The 25,000-nt window shown below is 44.2% G+C and overlaps 1 protein-coding gene across 1 annotated transcript in view; it reads right to left on the bottom strand.

The window, feature by feature from the left end:
• The window catches only part of matr3l1.2 (matrin 3-like 1.2), a 24,781-nt gene extending 11,963 nt beyond the window's left edge, over positions 1 to 12,818 (bottom strand). Inside the window, exons 1-12 of the mRNA XM_079582449.1 lie at positions 12,420 to 12,818; positions 10,181 to 10,402; positions 8,033 to 8,094; positions 5,418 to 5,456; positions 5,252 to 5,340; positions 4,938 to 4,987; positions 4,588 to 4,704; positions 4,064 to 4,186; positions 2,474 to 2,848; positions 1,694 to 1,818; positions 1,396 to 1,560; positions 1,064 to 1,307 (exon numbers count right to left, since the gene is read on the bottom strand). Coding sequence (XP_079438575.1) covers positions 1,064 to 1,307; positions 1,396 to 1,560; positions 1,694 to 1,818; positions 2,474 to 2,848; positions 4,064 to 4,186; positions 4,588 to 4,704; positions 4,938 to 4,987; positions 5,252 to 5,340; positions 5,418 to 5,456; positions 8,033 to 8,094; positions 10,181 to 10,402; positions 12,420 to 12,797 — 1,989 coding nt within the window. The 5' untranslated portion in view covers positions 12,798 to 12,818. The remainder of the gene's footprint in view (positions 1 to 1,063; positions 1,308 to 1,395; positions 1,561 to 1,693; positions 1,819 to 2,473; positions 2,849 to 4,063; positions 4,187 to 4,587; positions 4,705 to 4,937; positions 4,988 to 5,251; positions 5,341 to 5,417; positions 5,457 to 8,032; positions 8,095 to 10,180; positions 10,403 to 12,419) is intronic.
• Between the last annotated feature and the right edge of the window lie 12,182 nt (positions 12,819 to 25,000).

Raw genomic sequence — 25,000 nt, 5'->3', positions numbered from 1 at the left:
AGTGTGGAGTCTGTGGGAGCTTCTATAAGGGCTCAGGCTCTGCCCGAGTGCGGCTTCTCTCATTCAGAGAAAACCAGCCCTGAAGTTTTGTAGCGAGTGCGCATGCTCGGCCCGTTCTTCCACTTTTCCGCTCCAGCGTCTCGTAGGAGGAAAAACACCATATTTGGGTGAAAGCGTCATCACGGGGCCCCTTAGCAGGACACGTGGATGTCACTCATTTTTGTAACTTTTCAGTCATTTTTTTTGTCATTTTTTGTCAATGTTTTGTCAATGTTTTCTCACTTTTTTGTCATTTTTTTGTCATTTTTTGTCATTTTTTGTCATTTTTTTGTCAAAATGTTTCAAATTTGTGTCGTTTTTTTTTGCCAATTTTCTATCTCATTTTTGGTCCATTTTTTGTATTTTTTTCGTCCATTTTTTATTACATTTTTGTCACTTTTTCGTAATTTTTTTAATCAAATTTTGTCATTTTTTTGTCACATTTTCATCAAATTTTTGTCTTTTTTTTGCAAATTTTCGATCTCATTTTTTGTCCATTTTTTGTATTTTTTTCCTCAATTTTTAATCACATTTTTGTCACATTTTGTCAAATTTTTGTCTTTTTTTTGGTCATTTTTTGTCATTTTGCCCGTTCTTCCACTTTTCCGCACCAGCGTCTCGTAGGAGGAAAAACACCATATTTGGGTGAAAGCGTCATCACGGGGCCCCTTAGCAGGACACGTGGATGTCAAATCTGTCAATATTTATGAATGAAAACCCGCGGGAAAGACGATAGATAGATAGATAAAAAATAGATAAAAATCTCCACTTCCACCACTGCGTGAAACATCAATACTTTCACCTGCAGTGTCTCGCCTTAAACAACTTCCTTCCTTCTTTTCTCTGATTGGTTAATGCGCCTCAGTCACGGCCATCGGGAACTCTGAGAAATCAGCCTGATCCAGATTGTGGCTGGACAGGAGTGAAAGGAGTTCCTGACACAAACTGGAGTCCAGTAGTTATAAAGTAGAAGAGTAAGTCAATGAAAACAGCACGATTAAAAGGTGAATAAAGTCAGACGGACCTGGTGCGGTTCAGCCTCTCCCTCTGACTCCGCCTCCTGCTTGATGTTCAGAGGCTCCTCCGTCTCCTCACCGCTCTCCTTCGGTGGATCTTCTTTGGTCTCAGACTCGGGTTTAGATTCTGGTGTAGACTCGGGTTTAGACTCGGGTTTAGACTCGGGTTTAGACTCGGGTTTGGGTTTGCTCTCGGGTTTGGCCGCCGGTTTGGCCTTGGGACGCTCCTCCTTCTTACGCTCCTCTCTGGTTCTGTGTGAGAGAGAAACAAAGCACTTAGAGAGGGACGACCTGCTGCTCCGCTTTGGCCAAACACACTTGGACCTTGTGGAAGCGTCACCTGGTCTTGGGTCCGGGGCTGGTCTTCCTGGAGGAGGAGCGTCTGGGGCTGGGGCTCCGTCTGGGGCTGGGGCTGCTCCTGCGGTTTGTGGAGCGCCTGGGACTCGGGGAGGAGCGGCCGGGCCTTCTGTCGTCAAACCTGCGTCCCTGACCCGGGCGCTTCACGCTGAGGGACAAGAACACGCCGGCTCATTACCAACTGTAACACGACTTTCACGATCAGCCTGTTCATGATCACTGAAAACGCTTCGTGACTAAGGTGAGTAAATGTAGAGATGAGCGCCTGGTTTTGGACTCACTTGAGCGTCTTGTATTTGGTGCAGATGTTGAGGCGGACCTGGCGCCCTCTGACCACCAGGGGGTTCATGCTGTAGTATTTGACCATCATCTCTGCGTCTCGCGGCGAGGCCAGCTGGATGAAGCCCTGCGCACAGGAGAGGAGCACGTCATTGAGGAGGTGGACTGCTCAGGACTTTTCATGACCCCGTGGTGGCCTCTGCTCTCCACTGGGCCCTTTGTGGAGGAGGTGAGGGACAGGAGGGTAAAGCCATCATGGACAGCACCTCCCACCCACTGCACAGGACTGTGGAGGAGCTGAGCGGAAGACAGAGACTATAAGTTGCACCAGCCACTCTGGTGACCGTGCCCCTCCCGGCAGCACGTTATTCAAGCTCCCATTTGCAAACTCGTTCCTCTCGCTGTGGCCATCGAGGTTTAAAACCCACAATAAGCTTCTTTTGTTTTCTTCACTGCAGTTAGAGGAACCTCTGCTTTTCACCAGTGCCCCAGTACTGTTTGTGGTACAGAAAATAACAAACATGCGCAACTATATATTTTGATATGAAAGTCGCACCCCCGGTCAAACTAGTGCAGCTTAGTCTGGAAAACATGGTGATGAAGGCTGGGACAGAAACTATGATCAGGTTAAATAAACTGAAGCAACAATAACACGTGGCCACTGCTGGAGGATATCTGAACCAAACGCTGCATTGATCTGATCCCCCGAGTTGTTTGTAACAAAGCCGGTGTCATGATGGAGCGGTGGTGCAGTGTTTAGACGGAGTAAAGAGTAAAGTTACCTCTGCTTGCAGGAAGAGGTGTTTCTCCACCGTCCCGAAGCGTCCGGCGATGGTCAGCAGGTCCCTCTTCTTATCCTCCTCTCGGGGCAGGTTGGAGAAGTAAACCACCTGACTGCCCCCGGGGTTCACGTCCTGCAGCGCCAGGTTCAGCGGTCGGTCCCCGGGGTGGTCCATTGGGTGGTCCATTGAGCGGTCCATTGGGTGGTCCATCAGTCTGTCCATGGAGCGGTCCATGCCACGGTCCATTGAGCGGTCCATGCCACGGTCCATGCCGCGGTCCATGGAGCGGTCCATGCCACGGTCCATGCCGCGGTCCATGGAGCGGTCCATGGGCCGGTCCATGCCACGGTCTGCAGGGTGGGACTGCTCCTGCTTCTGTACAGAGGAACAGGAACGAGTGCTTAAGGTGAGCGGCTCTCGGCTCATTTGACTGAGTAATATTTGACCAGTAGTACACAAAGTAATCAAGTATTTAGGACGGGCAGCAGGAAGGTAAAAGATTTCAATGGATAAAATAATGTGTTTGCCATTGTTGATTTTGTCGAGCAATGTCACCAAAGAAATGTATATCAAATGCCAGGGTGAATCTAATTTATTGCTTTAATGACATTCAGATCCCAGCTGAAACCCTCAGCGTTCAGAGTCAATCCTCTCACACAAAGCCTGTAGTGTCCCGTCTCCTCTAAACGCAGACATTACCTGGATAAAGAGTCTCTTGGACATTTCAAACACCAGGGGTTTTCCTCCTAAAGACGCAGGGTTCTGTTGGTAATAGTTTACCTGGATAAAGAGTCTCCTGGACATTTCAAACACCAGGGGTTTTCTTCCTAAAGACGCAGGGTTCTGTTGGTAATAGTTTACCTGGATAAAGAGCCTCTTGGACATTTCAAACACCAGGGGTTTTCTTCCTAAAGACGCCGGGTTCTGTTGGTAATAGTTTACCTGGATAAAGAGTCTCCTGGACATTTCAAACACCAGGGGTTTTCTTCCTAAAGACGCAGGGTTCTGTTGGTAATAGTTTACCTGGATAAAGAGTCTCTTGGATATTTCGAACACCAGGGGTTTTCTTCCTAAAGACGCAGGGTTCTGTTGGTAATAGTTTACCTGGATAAAGAGTCTCTTGGACATTTCGAACACCAGGGGTTTTCTTCCTAAAGACGCAGGGTTCTGTTGGTAATAGTTTACCTGGATAAAGAGTCTCTTGGACATTTCGAACACCAGGGGTTTTCTTCCTAAAGACGCAGGGTTCTGTTGGTAATAGTTTACCTGGATAAAGAGTCTCCTGAACATTTCAAACACCAGGGGTTTTCCTCCTAAAGACGCCGGGTTCTGTTGGTAATAGTTTACCTGGATAAAGAGTCTCCTGAACATTTCAAACACCAGGGGTTTTCCTCCTAAAGACGCAGGGTTCTGTTGGTAATAGTTTACCTGGATAAAGAGTCTCTTGGACATTTCAAACACCAGGGGTTTTCCTCCTAAAGACGCCGGGTTCTGTTGGTAATAGTTTACCTGGATAAAGAGTCTCTTGGACATTTCAAACACCAGGGGTTTTCCTCCTAAAGACGCTGGGTTCTGTTGGTAATAGTTTACCTGGATAAAGAGTCTCTTGGACATTTCAAACACCAGAGGTTTTCCTCCTAAAGACGCAGGGTTCTGCTGGTAATAGTTGACCACGTCCAGCGCCTCGTCGTGGCTGTTCATCTCCAGAAACGCCTGAAGAAAACAGCACAGATTACTCTGGGTTCTATAAACATTCACTGGTTTGAGCCGATAACTCTCCCCCAATTTTATCCGTCCCACCATTTCTCCCAATACATTTTTTTCCCCGTCACCTTTTTGACCCATTTCTTAAATAAAAAGACACCCGTAATGTTTTTTCTTCACCTTTTACCCCCCATTTTTACACAATTCTTCCCACAATTTCATTCCACTTTATTCCGCACACGTCTTGACATTGGAAGAAATGCAAATGTACAATATCGACTTCATCTTCAAACAGCATTTCGATATCTTGAAAACAATGTATTGCTCACCTCCAGCAGCATGAGAACTTGCAGTAAATAAAAGCAGCAGCATGAGTATTTGAAGTATTGCAGTATTTGAAGTATTTGTACCATGTTCTTGAGCAGCAGGTGCTCTCGCAGTCGTCCAAACGGCTCCACGAAGTTGAAGATGGATTTGTTGCTGAGAGGTTTGCGCTCGTACTTCACCACCACCACTCGGCTTCTCTGCTACAGGAAACACGTCTTCACTACAACACCAGTCACTTCATACTGTAGTAAAGGAACAGCTTCACTACAACACCAGTCACTTCATACTGTAGTAAAGGAACAGCTTCACTACAACACCAGTCACTTCATACTGTACTAAAGGAACAGCTACAACACCAGTCACTTCATACTGTACTAAATGAACAGCTTCACTACAACACGAGTCTCTTCATACTGTACTAAAGGAGACTGACCTGTCCCTGTGGGTTCATCCCGGACAAAGACGCTCCTCCTCCTCCTCCTCCTCCTGAGAAACGACATTCAGTAAAACATTTAGTGCTTTGTTCAGCACCTTTAATTCATGCTTTTTAATATCATCTTAATGCCACAGATGCTAAAAAGTTGAATCTGCATATTTAATTTAACCTCTCACAATCTAAAAGCAAAAAAGTGACACAATCAGGCAATCCGAGATTCAGTATCGTATCAGTAACCGTATTCTAACTTTTCATTATCATGAGGCTCTATGTTTCCGTGCCCTGTGTAAACCCTGAGAGAGAGGCCTCACCCCAGCTCGAGGTCATCCCTGAGGCCTGCGAGGACATGGGAGCAGGGCCCAGGATCCCGGCGGACAGGTTTGGAGAGTCCATGCTCCCACTAAAGAGAAAAACACGGGTTAGAGACGATGTGAAGGTGTGCAGATCAAATCCTGAAGGAGGAGGCAAAGAACAGACCTTCTGTTGGACGCCATCGGGGGCTCCCATTCTGGATACCTGCGAGAGAGAAGAGACTCAGAGGGAATCGAGGAAATAATGGACTAAAAGACATAGAAGATGGAACATTTGATACTGTTTATTTCTCAGGAATGGTGTCAAAAACCTCCGATCTTTTGTTTACTCTTTTATTCGCCCCTTTTTTCACTCCCTTTCACCCTTACTTTCATCGTCTCTTTCACCATTTCGATCGACCATATGTCCTCTCATTCTCGTTGGCCCTCGATCGCTGGATTGCTGGACCGTTGGCCCTCGACAGTCGGATCGTTGGCCTTCGATACCTGGATCGTTGGCCCTCGACAGTCGGACCTTTGGCCCTCGACAGTCGGATCGTTGGCCTTCGATACCTGGATCGTTGGCCCTCGACAGTCGGATCGATGGCCTTTGATACCTGGATTGTTGGCCCTCGACAGTCGGACCGTTGGCCTTCGATACCTGGATCGTTGGCCCTCGACAGTCGGATTGTTGGCCTTCGATACCTGGATCGTTGGCCCTCGACAGTCGGATCGATGGCCTTCGATACCTGGATCGTTGGCCCTCGACAGTCGGATCGTTGGCCTTCGATACCTGGATCGTTGGCCCTCGACAGTCGGATCGTTGGCCTTCGATACCTGGATCGTTGGCCCTCGACAGTCGGATCGATGGCCTTCGATACCTGGATCGTTGGCCCTCGACAGTCGGATCGATGGCCTTCGATACCTGGATCGTTGGCCCTCGACAGTCGGATCGATGGCCTTCGATACCTGGATCGTTGGCCCTCGACAGTCGGATCGATGGCCTTCGATACCTGGATCGTTGGCCCTCGACAGTCGGATTGTTGGCCTTCGATACCTGGACCGTTGGCCCTCGACAGTCGGATCGATGGCCTTCGATACCTGGATCGTTGGCCCTCGACAGTCGGATTGTTGGCCTTCGATACCTGGACCGTTGGCCCTCGACAGTCGGATCGATGGCCTTCGATACCTGGATCGTTGGCCCTCGACAGTCGGATCGTTGCCTTCGATACCTGGATCGTTGGCCCTCGACAGTCGGATCGTTGGCCTTCGATACCTGGATCGTTGGCCCTCGACAGTCGGATCGTTGGCCTTCGATACCTGGACCGTTGGCCCTCGACAGTCGGATCGTTGGCCTTCGATACCTGGATTGTTGGCCCTCGACAGTCGGACCGTTGGCCCTCGACAGTCGGATTGTTGGCCTTCGATACCTGGACCGTTGGCCCTCGACAGTCGGATCGATGGCCTTTGATACCTGGATTGTTGGCCCTCGACAGTCGGACCGTTGGCCCTCGACAGTCGGATTGTTGGCCTTCGATACCTGGACCGTTGGCCCTCGACAGTCGGATCGTTGGCCTTCGATACCTGGACCGTTGGCCCTCGACAGTCGGATCGTTGGCCCTCGACAGTCGGATCGTTGGCCCTCGACAGTCGGATCGTTGGCCCTCGACAGTCGGATCGTTGGCCTTCGACAGTCGGACCGTTGGCCCTCGACAGTCGGATCGTTGGCCTTCGACAGTCGGATAATTGGCCTTCGATACCTGGATCGTTGGCCCTCGACAGTCGGATCGTTGGCCTTCGATGCCTGGATCGTTGGCCCTCGACAGGCGGATCGTTGGCCCTCGACAGTCGGACCGTTGGCCCTCGACAGTCGGATAATTGGCCTTCGACAGTCGGATAATTGGCCTTCGATACCTGGATCGTTGGCCCTCGACAGTCGGACCGTTGGCCCTCGACAGTCGGATAATTGGCCTTCGACAGTCGGATAATTGGCCTTCGACAGTCGGATAATTGGCCTTCGATACCTGGATCGTTGGCCCTCGACAGTCGGACCGTTGGCCCTCGACAGTCGGATCGTTGGCCTTCGATACCTGGATCGTTGGCCCTCGACAGTCGGATCGTTGCCTTCGATACCTGGATCGTTGGCCTTCGATACCTGGATGGTTGGCCCTCGACAGTCGGATCGTTGCCTTCGATACCTTGATCGTTGGCCTTCGATACCTGGACCGTTGGCCCTCGACAGTCGGACCGTTGGCCCTCGACAGTCGGATCGTTGGCCCTCGACAGTCGGATCGTTGGCCCTTGATCGACGGCCCTTGATATTTGACTCTCGCTACTGATCTTTCACTCTTTTTACTTGTTCGTTATTTCAGACTTTGCACCTTACTTCGTCTGTCTTTTCTTTTGTCCCTAGCTTCACCCACGCTCTTTCTTTCGGTCATCCTTACTTCAGTCACCCATACTTCACTCCCTCGCCTTTTCTTTTGCCAATTTGCCTTTTTCTTCACCTTCTCTTGTGCCATTTCTTCCGCCCGTTTGTCCTTGCTTTTTCCTTTTATGGCTCTTTTTTTTTTACAACTCTTTTCCCGCGTTCCTTTCCCTAATATTCTCTTTTTCAGAGTGATGAAAAGGGCAAAAGAACCCATTTTTCAGGAACCATATTTAATTTGTATGTGCGGCCGACCTGTTGCAGCAGTGTCAGTAGTGAAAGAGTAAAAATGATACACAGAAACCCAGAGGTAACTGAGCCGTGTTTTGTTGCACCATAGGGCTTAATCAGCTCGGTGTAGAACAAACACTCACAGGTTGAGCAGCACTCGTCTGTTCTCCACATGTCGGAGGCCGTTGATGTGCTGGTTCCACTCCTGAGAGACACCACAGACATTACTACAAACACTGCAATAACGACCTACAACTACAACAGGACTTCAGGAACACAGCAGTGACGGTTTACCTGGGTCTTCTTCCAAGTCAGAAAAAGCTCATGATTTACTTTTGCTTTGCGTGTTCAGACCGACCTTCAAGTCACTCTCCAACTTCACACAGATTAAACCTCGTGGACAGTTATGATCGAAGACTCGGACAAAGGGTTCTCCAGAGAAAGACGATCGGGAAAGACGGGGGCCCAAAGTAAAGGACTCCTGACACGGTCATCTACATTTATCCAGGCTAGGGACTGGCACCGCAAAGTGAACATCACAAATAGACCATGAATTTAAAAATATATTGATGTAAAGGTGCAGAGTTTTGAAGTAAAAAAGAACGATCAAGCGTAATTCGGAGGAGGATTGGATTAAAATAGACTTTGAACATTTAAAATACTGTAGGATCTAATGATGGATTCAGAAACAAACCACAGAAAAGCTTGGTTTAAAGTCAACGAAACTGGACTTTTGTTTTACAAGAGGGTGAGAAAAGTTTCATATTTTGGTTCTGTCGAGAAGAAAATAAAGATGAAGCGAACGCCACCGAAAAATGGTGTTTTAAGTTGATCCTATACAAGTTGCTAAACGTAAGAACTGAAAGATGTATTACAGCTGTTGGGAAACGCCAGGGCTCGGGCCAGAATTTCCCAGAGGAGAAGCTAAAAAACAAACTGTTAGGTCAGATCGGATGCACAACTCTAGGACTTGTAGAAAGTGGAGCTTTAGTCCTGGACTTTTGATGAGGAAGACGATCTGTGAAGCACAAAGAAAACCTGCAGACTCCTGTGTTACAGTAGAGACGCCGCCAAGCTGAACCTGGATAAAACATGACCTTCAGAAAGATGTGGATAAAGTGAAGCAGAGCGAAAGAGCTGCTTTTTAGCACAAGGGGAGCGCCCTGTACAATAAAGACACACAACGTCATGTTACAGTGATTCAGGAGGAAGTTAAAGCGCCCACATTTATGCCATTCCAGAATAATCCCATGATTTCAGAACAATGGACACACCCGGTTTGAGGCTTTTATATTTTTAAGATTTGGAATAAATGTCTATGTAAAGAAAAGACAGGAGTGAGATGCTGGACAGGATTAAGAAGTAGGGCGAGTAGGGCGGTCAAAAAACAATTCCTTGATACTAAATCGATTCTTAAAGTTGTATCGAAGCTAGGTATTCATTTGAGCAGCTCCTCCTCCTCCTGCAGCAAAGAACCCAAAACTCATTCACTTAAACCCTGAACAAAGTTCTTAAACTAAATGTATCCATTGTGGAAGTGTAGGATCTGATCCTGATGGAGCAGATTGAAAGGAGCAGTCGTTAAATGAAAAAGTAGAATTTGCTTAGTGGCCAAAGTTAGCTTAGCTGCCCATGCATTTCTCTGGCTTAGCTTAGCGGCTCCCATTCATTTACATGCATCAGCTAGCATTGGATATGGAGCCGTTTCTCTTCAAATTCTCAACAAAATTAACCGTTACCAAAGCCAACTGTACAGTCACGTTTCCTGTCTTCTAAAGGCCGTTTTAACATTGTTGGTGCTTTGTCCTGCACAAATGTGACGGCAGTAACTTAATATATAAGGCAGTGTTTAACCTGATGCTCAGGGGCCAAATCCAGTCTGTAAATAGTTTCCCCTGGAGGCTAGAGCCCAGCACAGTATAAACATCTGACTCTAAAGCAGCTAAAGATGCAAAGCATTTAATAAGAACAAATTAGAGCTTTTCCCAATAATTTTTGAAGAACAAAATAAAACCAGATCAGATTTATTCAAGAAATTCAGATGGGAGTTCAGCAGTAAGAAAACTGAAAAAGTGAAGAGGATAACTCAGAAAGTGCCTGAGTGAAGTGAACTATGTACAACTCCAGGTCTGTTATTTGTGGTTAAAAGCTCAAAAAGTCTCCGGACCCGGCGTGTGGATAACGAGACCAGAGGGCCGTAGAAACCCCTGACGAAAGCATGTTATGGGACCTTTACTGAAAGTGGTCAGAAGTAAAGAAAGGACTGGAGACCTTCGGGAGGCGGTACTCACCAGGATGGAGTGAACGTCAAAGTCGCAGAGCGAGCACAAGTGCGGAAACCGGGCCGGGTTCAGTCCCACGAAGTCCTCCACTTGGCTCTGGGACGGCTGCCCCACGCGCCCCTGCATGTACCCCGCAGAGTCAGACGAGGGCGCCATCCCGAAGTCCCGGCGCGAGGAGAAGTCCCCGGAGGCGCCAAAGTTTAGGCCGAAGCTATGGCTCTGGGCGGACTCCTGGGTGTCAGTGTGATGAGAGTTAGAGGGAAGAACGACGGGCTCAGAACGTGGCGTTAACTAAAGCTTCTCAAGGGTCTGGACCCAACGAGGAAAGGGCTGCGTTAAAGAGGGGCATCATGCTGAGGAAGCTAGAGCTGTAGTTATATCATGGTGGCTAGAAAATAGCTCTAGATTGAATTCATCTAAAGCTGGGCAGATGGATTTTTGGACTGATTTTGATCGAGCCGAATCAAGGCTGGTGATTAATCAAATTAACTTGATGAATTTGTGCTTCAGAAATTCGACTACAGCTGCACGACCTTTATCGAATCGAAACTGAGGCTTTAGCTACTGCAATTACTGAACCTCATGTTCTCCAATCAGAATGACCGAGCCTCGCTTCCTTCACCAGAGGTCACGGCAGAAGAATCATGTTAGTTTTCGAGCAGTGCAAACGGAAAACTACTCTCACGGATCGAAACGATGTTTTGGTCGTGTCGCGCACTCGTTTGTTCGCGGAGCGGGTTGAGGTGGTCAAAAAAAAGCCGATCACCGAAGCGCTTAGCATTGCATTAAACTGTATCTACATGGAACGTCTTTAAAGCAATAAATGACGTGAATATGAGGTGGATTTTCATGAACAGCAGTGTTTTGCAGTTTGTGATTGTGTGTGAGCACCACATTTACTTATGATTAAAACTAAGCATGTTTTTCTGAGAACTCCATTAAATGCAGATTTGTTGCTGATGAAGCTGAAATCTTCCTGAGCACCAGGATGTTTAAAGGCATTAGAGAAGATTCTGCGGTCTAAGATTTGTCCAGCGGCTGTTTGTGTGTGTTTGAATAGTGCGTCAGAGCCCCCTCCTTCGCATTAGCCTCCTACGTAAGACACGCCTCCGCCGTTGCATTCACTTTGTTGTAAACATACAACTTTGAGTTTTCTACTTCACATGTTTCTTAAAAAGCTAAGTACAGCACTTACTCAACAGAATGTACCTGTCCAGCAGAAGTTTAGCGACCAGAGCATCCGTTTTAAGATTCTTTTGCACCTTCACCCTTCTCGCAGTTTCTCTCTTCCTTTCAACCGCCTCAAACAGTGGCTTTCTTTGTCGGTTGGGTTTTTCAGGGTTCTTTTCTGCCATTTCTGAAATCATTCTAAATACCAGGAGTACAGAACTAGGTGATTGTGTATCCGTCGTCCTCGGCGTAATGGCGGACTGCGGCCAAACTGCGTGAGAGCTACGCTTGGAGCCGACGTAAGTAACGTGCTTGGGGCTAAATGTTTGATTGACAAACCAGTAGCCAATCGACTTTGGAAAGGTGACAAAGTCGATTGGCTAATGTTTTCCAGGCCCCACTACGGTCACAGTTTATGGATATTAATTATTTTGTTTTTGGGAACCATAATTACAAGAGTGCCATCGATCAATTCAAAAGTCATTTTAGTTGTATCTGGGAACTCAGTTAAACTCAGAAAATCCTCTCTAATGCCTTTAACAACAGTTCTAGAAGCTTATCTGCAGTTTGATGTTCAATCATATGAAAAAATACATTTATATATAGACTATATTTATTATGAAATATTGAAATCGAATCGCCATAAATCGTAATTCGTTTTTTTGTCAAAGTCGTGCAGCCCTAATGGCGGGTCGTGAGCCGCGCCCTGTCTGCTCCAAAGGAAGCAAGAATGTAAAGTTTATCTCCAAAGCGCATCAGCAGCTTTAATGCTCCCACAGAGTGAAACTTCCGGCTTTTTCTCGAAGCAAACCTGTGACTGTGCACTTCGTGTCCATAGGAGCCCCCTCTCCATCGGCGCAGCCTCGGTTTCTATCAATTTTGAGCGAAGCGTTAGAGAAAACCCTGATTCCTACACGACTGATGCTGTCGAATCAGGGACCAGCTCCGTTGTGAGCTCTACGAAGCTGAAGGAGGGTGAACCGTGACCGTAAAGAAAGGTATATAAGGTGGGTTTTGTAAGATCCCCCTCTTTAAGTCGTGGCTCTTCCTAACTGCACTTTCCTCTGTCGCCCCGTACCTGTCTGTAAGGGTAGTCCCGCTCTCGCGACTCCCTGTCCATCGGCTCGTCCCAGTCGGAGAAGCCCTCGTGGCTCTTGCGGTTCTTGAGCTGCCTCAGAATGTGCGGCAGCGTCTCCACCGAGATCTGGTCCTCGGGGATCTGAGCCAGCGCGTCCAGGTCGGAGGGGGACAGGCCCAGGCTGGAGAACAGCTTCAAGGAGGTGCTGCTCAGGTGATCCGACGACCCCACCTGCTGCTGCTGCTGCTGCGACCCGCCCGCCTTCTCCTGGCCGCGCCCCCGACCCGCGCCACCCCCGCGACCAGAGCCGAAGTTCAAGGTCTTCGCTGCGGACATTAAGCCGCGACCCGCCGCGAAGCCGCCCGGTTTCTGAGCCATTACGGGCTTCGAACGCAAGACGCGGATAAGCTAAAGCAAAAGTCCTCTTCTCGTTCTCAAAGCAGAAGATTCCTCTATTTCCACTTGACGCTGAAACACAATGAAGACAATAAGAAGAGCCGTTTCAGAACAGGATGTAGCAGGGAAAGTGTTGAACAAGAGGAGGAAAAGCAGACGCCTTTAACATTACCTTAAAGAGTGCAGCGTAAACATAGCTCGGTTTGTAAAAAAGGTAGAAAATGACGAAGTGAAGCCCAGAACAAACCCCAAAGGCGAGTTACGAAGAGAACCATGTTCATGTGGAAGTTCAGTTTACGACAAGGGAAAGACCAAACCTTTTCACTAGCCTGTCCAGCCAGAGTCACTGAAGGAACACCTCATTAGTTGGAGCAGGAACGACGAAGAGTTACCGTATGAAGGGAAAATTAATAGATTGATGCTGGTTTTGCTGAAAAACACCAGAATAACGTAACTTCAGAGCTGGCAAAGGAAAGAACTACATGTTAACCAGAGATGAGAGAAGTTCTTCAGCTCGGTGTTGGAACACTGTGACTCGTACGAGGCGCTGGCTGGCCAGGCTAGTCCTAAGAAGGTAACGTCATCTTTATTTGTATAGCACATTTATGACAACGCTGGGTGTCCAACGTGCGTCACATACAAGGCAAAAAGACAATATTATAAAAATGGAGAGTAAATAAGACAAGATAGAGTCCAAATGCAGCTCAGCGTGAATCGAACGCCAGAGCAAACAGAAGTGTTTTACAGGCGGTTTGAAAACAGTTCCAGAGTTTGGGAACCCTGTCTATTCGCATCTTTAACCTCTTAACCTTTACCGAGCGCATTTTCCACATCTAAAAGCTTCTCGACTGGACCGCCTGTAGGCCAGTGTTACGCCTCATTTGAAAGCTAAGACCTACAGAACTTAAGTTGCTTCTTTGCCACAGTTTGTGTAATGTAACTGTGATGATGCCACAAAAACATGGCGCAAAAGTGACAAAAAGCATCAAAACTAGGGGTCGACCGATATGGGATATTTATCACTTTAAGTCCATCCATTTTCTTCTTCTTTATCCGGGGCCGGGTCGCGAAGGCAGCAGACTCAGCAAAGACGCCCAGACTTCCCGATCCCACACCTCCTCCAGCTGTTCTGACCCCGAGGCGGCACCAGGCCAGCTCGGAGACATAGTCCCACCACCGTGTCCTGGCTCTTCCACAAGGCCTTGTCCCAATCACTTTAAGACGACCTCATTTGGGGCGAAACTCCGCTCCCACGGCAGGTCGCACCGTGAAATAATGAGCTATGTTTTTAAAATAGTGCTGATTTGCTGAAAGCCCCAACTTGACTGTAGCCGGATCTGGTGTCTGTTTGACACATGTGCTTTAAGTGATTCAATCATAGTTTCTGTCACAGCTTTGATTAGCTGTCATTAGCGTTAGCATACTGTTGCTAGTGGAGGCATTTTGCTCAGCGATCAAAAATACTATGACGGATGTTAAAACTAACTTGGTGATTAAATTCTCCAGGTTCTGTACAGCATGTCCATATGACTGAAACTTTACTTGTAGAAAACCAATTTGCATTGTGATGTCTCTCTGTTCCCCTGAGGTCGAGGGAGTCGTGATGGGACGGGAAGTCATTATCCCTTTCAGTCCCGGAGATATCACTGCTAGATCGGCCGATGAGCAATATTGTCCATCCATTTTCTTCTTCTTTATCCGGGTCGCGGGGGCAGCAGTGTCAGCAGAGATGCCCAAACCTCCCGATCCACACACACCTCCTCCAGCTGTTCTGACCCCGAGGCCACACCTCCTCCAGCTGTTCTGACCCCGAGGCCACACCTCCTCCAGATGTTCTGACCCCGAGGCCACACCTCCTCCAGATGTTCTGACCCCGAGGCCACACCTCCTCCAGCTGTTCTGACCCCGAGGCCACACCTCCTCCAGCTGTTCTGACCCCGAGGCCACACCAGGCCACAGAGACATAGGCTGTTTCTCAATTGCAAGGATCCGTCCTCCGTTTGGCCACTTCGTTGACGTCCTCGGTGGCGGCTCCTCCAGAGTGTCCTCTCTCTCTCCGCCGCCTTTGAGCTCAAATGGAACGGCCTCCGGAGCGGCTGCGTCAGGTCACGTGTCAATCTATGCTCATTAAAACAACTGTTTTATGAATAACAGAGGCCAGGAAACTGTTTATGTGGAACAAAACTTTTTTTAAAGTGAGTTCAAACTAATAAAGTTTTGCGAGAAAAGAAAAAAGAAACTATGCTGCAGTGCATCATGGGTAATTTCAGCTCTCCGAGGCAGCGGAGGATCCACTGCTGTATCCTTCGTAAATGAGCCAAACGGAGGAGTCGAGCTGTGAGGGGGCGAGTGGTCCAGGTGAAATGGAACCACTTGGCGGCGCCGTAATGACGCAAATGACGTCCGAAGTGGTCGAGACGCCGAGGATCCTGGACATTGGGAAACAGCCAATGTCCCACCACCGTGTCCTGGGTCCACGAGGCCTTGTCCCACTAGGACATGCCTGGAACACCTCCCGCGGGAGGCGACCAGGAGGTATCCGGAACAGATGCCCGAGCCTCCTCAGCTGCTCCTTTCTACGTGAAGGAGCAGCGACTCTACTCCGAGCTCCTCCCGGGTAACTGAGCTCCTCACCCGATCTCGGAGGGTGCGCCCAGCCACCCTGCGAAGGAAACTCATTTCGGCCGCTTGTATTCGCGATGTTGTCCTTCATTACCCAGATCACATGACCATAGGTGAGGATCACATGACCATAGGTGAGGATCACATGACCATAGGTGAGGATCACATGACCATAGGTGAGGATCACATGACCATAGGTGAGGGTCACATGACCATAGGTGAAGGCGGGAACGTAGATCGATCGGTAAATCGAGAGCTTTGCCCCGACTCAGCTCCAACCAACATTGTAAAATCCCTAATATTGACCCGATACATCAATCAAAACTGCAACAAGAGGAGGAAAGCTCCAGTCGAGAAGCTTTTAGATTCGGGTAAAGCCGAACTAGAATATGCTCGGTTAAGGCGGGGGTTAAGAGGTTAAAACACGTTTAGAGCATGTGAGAAAACTGCAAACAGCAAGTATTTATAACAAGTATTAGATAGAGCTTTGTTTTAATTAAAAATGTCCGATATTCTCATTCATGGTGTAGATTTACAGGAGGATAAAAAGCACCAAGCACAGGATTAGTCATCAGTCTGACACATGAAAAAAAAGTCAATGTGAATAAACGATCGTACTGAAAGCTAATAGCCTTAAAAAGATGATTAACAAACTATAAACACTGATATATTTCATCAAAGAGGAACTTCCTAAAACTAATATGTCTCAAAGACGAAAGTAAAGCTCATAACAAAGATTTCAAACAAGTGTCTAACAGAAGAAAACACTGATGCTCCTGTTGAACGCTAACAAGTATGTTCGTCTGCAGAAAGGCCAGCGTTAGCATCGCGTTTCGGAGATTTGCTGCAAAAAGGAAGATAGTATCGAGGAAAGGAGAAGTCGAGCTGGTTAAAAAGGCTATAAAGCTTAGAGTAGAACCGCCCGGGCAGGCAGGAGCTCCACATTCCGGTCCGTGAAGGTGCATTCAGGCACAAAGTAGCAGCTGGAGGCTAAAGCTAACGATAACACTTTACTCCTTAACTGCTCACAATGGGCCCGTGTGTGAATTAAAACACATTTAACCAACAGAATCACGCAGCCGACGTGTATTCACAGCGACCTGATGTTTAACGTGGGCCACAAGCGGATTGAAAAGGAAGAGGAGAGCAGGTTTGGGGTTAGCAGTTAGCCGTTGTTGATGCTAACAGATGCTAACAGGTCTCACTCACCTTTTCGTCTTTTCGCCTTTTCGCGGGAATAAACACGTCGTGTCGCTGGTGCAAAGGCGGGAGCGGGTAGTTTTGTGACAGAAGCCGGGGTGTCTTACCTCAGGCCGGGGGGAAACGTGTGTTTGCGCCGCAGTTTGAGGCGGATTCGTGACTGTCGCAGAGACAAACCGGTGCTACCGGAAGTGAAGGCAAGCAGCGCCGCCAGGACTACAGCGCCATCTGGAGGCACCAGAGACTTACAGCATGAAACGAACACATTTAGTCCTGTTTCCCAAAGGTTAGCGCTAGGTCGTCTGCTGAGAGTTTGTATAGATCTATGAGTTGGTTTGTCTAAAAATACAAATAATCCTAATCCTTAAAGTTAACCCCTTAACTCCCACCTGAACCGAGCACATTTTCTCCAGTTTGGCTTTACCCCAATCCAAAAGCTTCTGGAAAAAAAGCTGTGAAAATAGCAATAAAACAATGATGGAAATGTGACGAAAAATTTATGAAAAAGTGGCAAAAATGTCACAAAAATGTCACAAGAAATTGACACATAAATGACGAAAAAATGACAAAAATGTGACAAAAAATGACAAAAATGTGACAAAAAAATGACAAAAATGTGACAAAAAAATAACAAATAAATGACGAAAAAAATGACAAAAAAGTGACAAAAGAATGACAAAAAAAAAGACAAAAAAATGACAAAAAAGTGACCAAAATGTGACAAAAAAATGACAAAAAAGTGACAAAAAAGTGACCAAAATGTGACAAAAAAATGACAAAAAATGACAAAAAAATGACAAAAATGTGACAAAAAAATGACAAAAAAGTGACAAAAAAGTGACAAAAAAGTGACAAAAATGTGACAAAAAAATGACAAAAAAGTGACAAAAAAATGACAAAAAATGACAAAAATGTGACAAAAAAATGACAAAAAAGTGACAAAAAAGTGACAAAAAAGTGACCAAAAAAGTGACCAAAATGTGACAAAAAATGACAAAAAAATGACAAAAAAGTGACAAAAAAGTGACCAAAAAAATGACAAAAAATGACAAAAAATGACAAAAAAATTACAAAAAAAATGACAAAAAAGTGACAAAAAAGTGACCAAAATGTGACAAAAAAATGACAAAAAATGACAAAAAAATGACAAAAATGTGACAAAAAAATGACAAAAAAGTGACAAAAAAGTGACAAAAAAGTGACAAAAATGTGACAAAAAAATGACAAAAAAGTGACAAAAAAATGACAAAAAATGACAAAAATGTGACAAAAAAATGACAAAAAAGTGACAAAAAAGTGACAAAAAAGTGACCAAAAAAGTGACCAAAATGTGACAAAAAATGACAAAAAAATGACAAAAAAGTGACAAAAAAGTGACCAAAAAAATGACAAAAAATGACAAAAAATGACAAAAAAATTACAAAAAAAATGACAAAAAAGTGACAAAAAAGTGACCAAAATGTGACAAAAAATGTATTAAAAATGGACTAAAAAATTGACGAAAAAAGGACAAAAATGTGATAAAAAATTACAAAAAAGTTACAAAAATGAGTTGAACACCCCACAAAAAAATGATGGAAAAAAAAGTGATGACGTGAGGAAAAAGGTCCTCTGGGTTCAGGCGGGAGTTAAGAGGTTAACCCTGGCCCTAACCTTAATTTGTGTCATGATATCTCACGTTTTCACAGCAGACTGTCCCTCCGGAGCAGAACATCTCGCACTAACCTTTCCCAAATCTAAAAGCTTCTGGAACAAAGCGAAAACAGCAACGAAAACACAAAAAAGACAATAACATAAACACAACAAAAAAGCAACAAAAACGCAGTAAAAACATATGAAAAAAACACAAAAAGAGCCACAAAAACACAGCAACAACCAACACTGGCCTATTGGCTGTGAGCTCCAGTCAGGAAGCCGTTAGATTTGAGTGAAGTTGAACTGAAGAAAGTGCAGTAAGCGGCTAATAAACCCATCAGGGTAGTTTTCAAATTTGTTTTCAAGACACAATAATAAAAACTATTCATTCATTCATTGCTAGTCTATTAACAGTATGTTCTACAGCCAAACGTGGACTTAAGCCCGTCCAGTCAACCCGCAGGCTCTTCCTGTTCTTTATTATTCTTGTTTGGTCCTTTTGAACAGAAACAAAAGCAGGAGTGGCTGAAATAACATCACTTAATCCGAACACTGACCTGAACCTCGACTGTTTCTCTGGTTTATAACTTGGTTAAAGGGCCTGTAATGGAACTTCTCCTCCTCCTTTAGTTTAGTGTGAGCTCAGACTATTGTGGGGAAAACACTGCTCGCCTCATTACAGGGTTTAAGAGGTTTAAAATCAAGGCTTTAAATCATTAAAAAGCATTAAATTAGATTCAAACTGGCACTAAATCTAAGTTTATTATAAATGCAAGTTCACTGTACATTTTTTATATTATTTATACTAAATTTGACTTGCTTCTGCCTGTATAAACCCTGAATTATGAAGCATTTCTATCAAAGTCATGACCTTTCAGTGAGTTTTCCCGTGACCCTGAAAAGTGACGCTAAAGCTGTGAAATAAACTCGTCCCTTTGAATGGGATGTTCGTGAAGTTAGGAATGAGTTTGGACAAAAGTAACATTTTAATTTAGCGGCTTCCTTAACGTTGTCCTGCTTTAAAACGACATAAAATAAGTTATTTTAGTCAGACACTATATATGGTTTGACCCCAAAAAAATTGCTACAGAAGGTTTTTCAATGGTTTTCTGTAGTATCACTTGTGCTTATTAACATACTAAAAGTCTACCAAAATCTGACCACTGGAAAGGTCAAATTTTCAAGATGGCGTCCAAGAGGGTGGCGAGATCCTCCTTTATTATTCATCCTAGACAAGTCATTTTGGTTCTAACCCCATGTTTTGGGCGTCTAGGAATCCAATGGGCTTGTTCAAATTGTAGTCACATGATCACATGATTGGGAAATAGAAATCGTGGACAAATACTCTATATATTAACATTAGTCTTAGGTGTGGAAATAGATCTTTTGCCAGTGCGGGAGCCAGTGATGCGCGGGTTGATCCGGAATGAGCGGTTACCTGGGGTTACCTGGGGTTACCTGGGGTTACCTGGGGTTACCTGGGGTTACCTGGGGTTACCTGGGGTTACCTGGGGTTACCTGGGGCTGGGGTACCTCTTACCTCAGTCGGGGTCATTTGAAATAAAGATGCCAATTAAACCTTGGTAATATAGATAGCGCTAGTCTAGTACTAAAAAATGCGGATCGGGTTCAATATTTTCTTTCTTTTTTCCTTCCAGGTCCACCATGTCAGGGTAGGGCTGCTCGATTATTGAAAAAATAATAATCACGATTATTTTTGTCATGATTGAAATGACGATTATTCAAACGATTATTTGTTGCCTTTAAAAAAATCCTTCAAAAAAGTGACAAAAATCCAGCAGAAAAAAGACAAAAATCCATCAAAAAATGACAAAATCCATCAAAAAAATGACAAAAATCCATCAAAAAAGTGACAAAAATCCAGCAAAAAAATGACAAAAATCCATAAAAAAATGACAAAAATCCATCAAAAAAATGACAAAAATCCATAAAAAAAGTGACAAAAATCCAGCAGAAAAAAGACAAAAATCCATCAAAAAAATGACAAAAATCCATCAAAAAAGTGACAAAAATCCATCAAAAAAGTGACAAAAATCCATCAAAAAAGTGACAAAAATCCATCAAAAAAATGACAAAAATCCATCAAAAAAATGACAAAAATCCATAAAAAAAATGACAAAAATCCAGCAAAAAAATGACAAAAATCCATAAAAAAATGACAAAAATCCATCAAAAAAATGACAAAAATCCATCAAAAAAGTGACAAAAATCCATCAAAAAAATGACAAAAATCCATCAAAAAAGTGACAAAAATCCATCAAAAAAAATGACAAAAATCCATCAAAACAATGACAAAAATCCATCAAAAAAATGACAAAAATCCATTAAAAAAAGACAAAAATCCATTAAAAAAAGACAAAAATCCAGCAAAAAAATGACAAAAAATCCATCAAAAAAGTGACAAAAATCAAAAAAAATATTATTTTTTTTTTTTTTAAATAAAAATTGAAAAAAAATAATAATAATTGAAAAAAAAAATATTATAATCGATTTTTTGCGATTATGCTAATTTTGTAATCGTTTACTGTTGTAATCGAAATCGTAATCGAATTTCGATTAATTGCACAGCCCTATGTCAGGTCTACCATGGTCGCTCGCCTCGCCGACTTTAGTGAATATCTTCGCGAGTAAATGTCGTAGAGATTAATATATAGACTATTTGTCCACGATTTCTATTTCACAATTATGTGATCATGTGACTACAACTTGAACAAGCCCATTGGATTCCCAGACACCCAGAACATGGGGTTAGAACCAAAATGAATGAATAATAAAGGAGGATCTCGCCACCCTCTTGGACGCCATCTTGAAAATTTGACCTTTCCAGTGGTCAGATTTTGGTAGACTTTTAGTATGTTAATGAGCACACCTGATACTACAGAAAACCATTGAAAAACCTTCTGTAGCAATTTTTTGGGGGTTAGGTGTTTTTTTTCTTCATATATGCAGCCGCCTAATCCTCGTTTGCAACATTTAATAAGACGAGTGAACCATTACAAAGCTTTATCTTAAAGAGAGCTGTGGGTCTATACACTCTCTCTGCTGACTCTGTGCAGGAGCTATTTTGAGGGTTTGGTTTGGACTAAAAATAGGACCAAGTGCCTGAGCCGTAGGAAAAGAAACAGCTCTAGACTCTTTGATGACTGTACATGTGCTTTGTTGTTGTTGTGGAATCAGTTCAAATCATTCACTCTCATTGATAAAATAAGTATTGTATGTTCTAGACCTGGTCCAGAATGAGGCACATTTAAAAACCACCTGTCAGTCCTGAATTTATCCTCCTCCAGCTTTCGTGTTTAAATCGGGCTCTGAGCAAATGTGTGAAGGTCACTTTGACTATTTCCGTTTCCAAAGTGTGAAAATACGACACGATCCGGGTCCGGGGGCTTCATGGGGCCGTGGTTTGAGTTTGGGGGGAGGACGCTTGAGCCTAAGCTCTTCCGATGACATCATGAATACTGCAGTAGAATCATGAAGTACTACAACATGTAACAATTGCTGGGTTGCAGGTTCTAGAATATGATGATGTCATCGGACCCAGCGAGGGGGAGGAGCCAGTGTTTCCTATTAACAGAATCACACTTTCACAAGTTGTAGCTAAAAAGAAAATGTATGAATTAGAAAAAGTGATCATTAATATCAGTCACTGGGTCCATGAGCTCTTTGTACAAGACCAAAAATGTCCTCAAAGACACAAATATGTTTCCTCTATATAATAGTCCTTAAGAATGCTGTGATGTCACCTGCAACCCAGCAATATCTGAGTATCTCGACTCAGGATGGACATGAAAAACAACTGACAGCGGCATTTTTATGTATTGTAATCATTGCTCATGAAGATAAGAGTAAAATCACACGTTAATGTGAAGAAACCAACAAATCTCTGTCTGTGGAGCTACAGCTACAGTCTTAATTTTAGTCAAAGTGATATTTTTGTGACTAAAATTGGACTAAAACTAAATTAAAAGTTTCTCATGAGACTAAAACTGTGACTAAAATGTCCAGATATTTGAGTCGACTAAAATAAGACTAAATAAAAAATGAAAAGGAGAGACTAAAATCATCCAGACTTCTATTGAGCGTCTGAAAGAGCCTCAGATCATTTAAATTCACTGCCAAATGAACAGGTTTGTGCTTTATTCATGTGGAAGCAGCTCCATGGAGTCGAGGACCATGATTAAATACAGAGCCGGTTCTTCCTATATGCAGACTACGCAAGGTGCGTAGGGCCCCCGCAGCCGCAAGGGCCCCGCGTCTCAGTCAAACTACGGTGTTGTTTCACTGATTAATCAGCGTTTTGTTACGGGACAGGCTCTTCCAGCGCGCACTCACTCTCCGCCTACTGCGCCACATATAACACCAACACGGAGCAGTCTGGTGAAGTGAATGAGCAGGAGAGACCGACCGCCTTCCCCTTGTCTCTTCCAAAGCGCGAGTGCTTCTCCGCTCGTGTCCCGCTCGGCGTCTGTCTCCTGTGTCCCGAGCGCTGCTCTCATGTTTTCTCTGTGCGGACTCTGGGCTGCAGCTCTGGGCTTCGCTCTCATTTAAACTCTCTTCTTATTGTGTCTGGTGAGTCTGGAGTATCCGGACAGTAGTTTACGACAAGACGAGAGTAAAGCCGTTCTTGGCCTTTATGTTGAGTTGAATCCAATGGTTCTCATGAGCACAGTTACTTACAGTAACTCTGGTTCTCTGAATGTGCACAGTGTTACTCAGACTAATTCTCAGTGGTCAGACTGAAACAACCGTCAGGAGCAGGTTTCAGTTAGTTTTAAATCAGCGGTTCCCAATCTGTGGGTCAGGGACCAGAGGTGAGAGAATGGGACCATTTGCCATTTACTATTTTAAAAAGGGAAATAGACTAGTAGTCGTCCTAAATACCAGTCTCACAGTGGCTTAGTGGTTAGTGGTCCTCACACAGGGGGCGGGGCCTGAATTGAGGTCTGTATGTTCTGCTTCTGCCCTGGAACAGTGGAACTGTTTTGACCATAAATGGATTCTCTCTTCGTCGAATAGCCATGGGACGCTACTGTAGGGCCCCTGTGTGGATTTTTGCTTAGGGCCCCAGAAGGGCCAGCACCGGCTCTGATTAAATATGATTATAATTAATTTTATAAATTAGTCTTAAATTTAGTCGACTAAACTGACATGCAATTTTAGTCGACTAAAACTAGACTAAAATTTAAACGTTTATTTTTTTTTTACTAAATCTCGACTAAAATTAAATTACATTTTAGTCAAAAGACTTAAACTAAAATAAAATTAACACTGGCCTGAATGAACAGCGACGATGTGATTTAAAAGTACGATTCATTTAGTCGTCGATGCCAGAGCCCCATGTACGGCAAACAATATTTAATTTATTATTAGTCGTATTTTTTTTTTTTTTTTTTTTTACAAAAAAGCGACAATAACGTCACAATAAAGACGTATTTATTAATTTTCATCATTATTTATTTCGTGTAAAAAAAAAAAAAAAACGTAGCTCTGTAGTTTTTCCGCTGTTTTTGTTCGTTGCGTGATGACGTACCCGAGGCCACGCGCGCGGTCCGGTCCAATGAGCGCGCGGGGGGGGGGGGGCGTAACGTGCGCGCTGTAAACAAACGGCCGCCGCCATTACTATCATTACTCTGTCGTTACACTTGTGCCGAAGCAGCGACTCGAGCGGCGGATTTAACTCCACATTTCACCGACTTTCAGCCTCTGTGTCGGGTAAATATCACTTCTGTGCTCTCGCTGACGCCGCACTCTCGCGGGAACAGGCGGTCCTAACGGTTGTCATCGCGGGAAAGTGTTTTTAACGGGCGCTGTTGTGTCGGAGGCGTTTAAGTTTCACGAATTAAAGAGGAAAAAAGACGAAGTGCGTTTCTGTGAGGCAGCTGTGGAGGAACATCTGGGCCTGAGGAGAAGGTTTTACCGGAGCTGAAGCAGAAACCGGGGTGATTGAGTTCATTACGATGATGTAACGGGGCAGTAACAGCGATATGAATGTCATCAGAGAAGAAGAAGAAGAAGAAGAAGAAGAAGAAGAAGAAGACATTAAGTTTAGCTGTGTCAGTGTTAAAGGAGGGTGTGCAGAGTCCTGTACTTTCTCCAGATCTCTGACAATAGAGTTCGGGAATGTGACGAAACATGTATGAAAAAGTGGCAAAAATATCACAAAAATGTCACAAGAAATGGACAAAATATGACCAAAAAATGTGACAAAAAAAGTGACGAAAAATTACAAAAATGTGATAAAAATTTGACGAAAAAATTACAAAAAATTGACCAAAAATGACCAAAAAAAGACCAAAAAAATGACAAAAATGTGACAAAAAAGTGACGAAAAGTGACAAAAATGTGATAAAAAATTGACGAAAAAATTGACAAAAAATGACCAAAAATGACCAAAAAATGACAAAAAATGTGACAAAAAAGTGACGAAAAAATTGACAAAAATGACCAAAAAAAATGACAAAAATGTGACAAAAATGTGACGAAAAATTAATGCAAAAGTGGCAAAAATGTGACAAAAAAAGTTACAAAAATGTGACAAAAAATGACAAAAAAGTTACTAAAATGAGTTAAATACCCAACAAAAAAAAGACAAAAATCCAGCAAAAAAAAGACAAAAATTCAGCAAAAAAATGACTAAAATCCAGCAAAAAAAAGACAAAAATCCAACAAAAAATGACAAAAATCCAACAGAAAAGGACAAAAATCCA

Source organism: Gobius niger (assembly GCF_951799975.1).
Source record: "Gobius niger genome assembly, chromosome: 24".
Classification (NCBI taxonomy): Eukaryota; Metazoa; Chordata; class Actinopteri; order Gobiiformes; family Gobiidae; genus Gobius; species Gobius niger.
The sequence above is the reverse complement of the archived record's forward strand: the minus strand, read 5'-3'. Positions and strand labels throughout refer to the sequence as shown.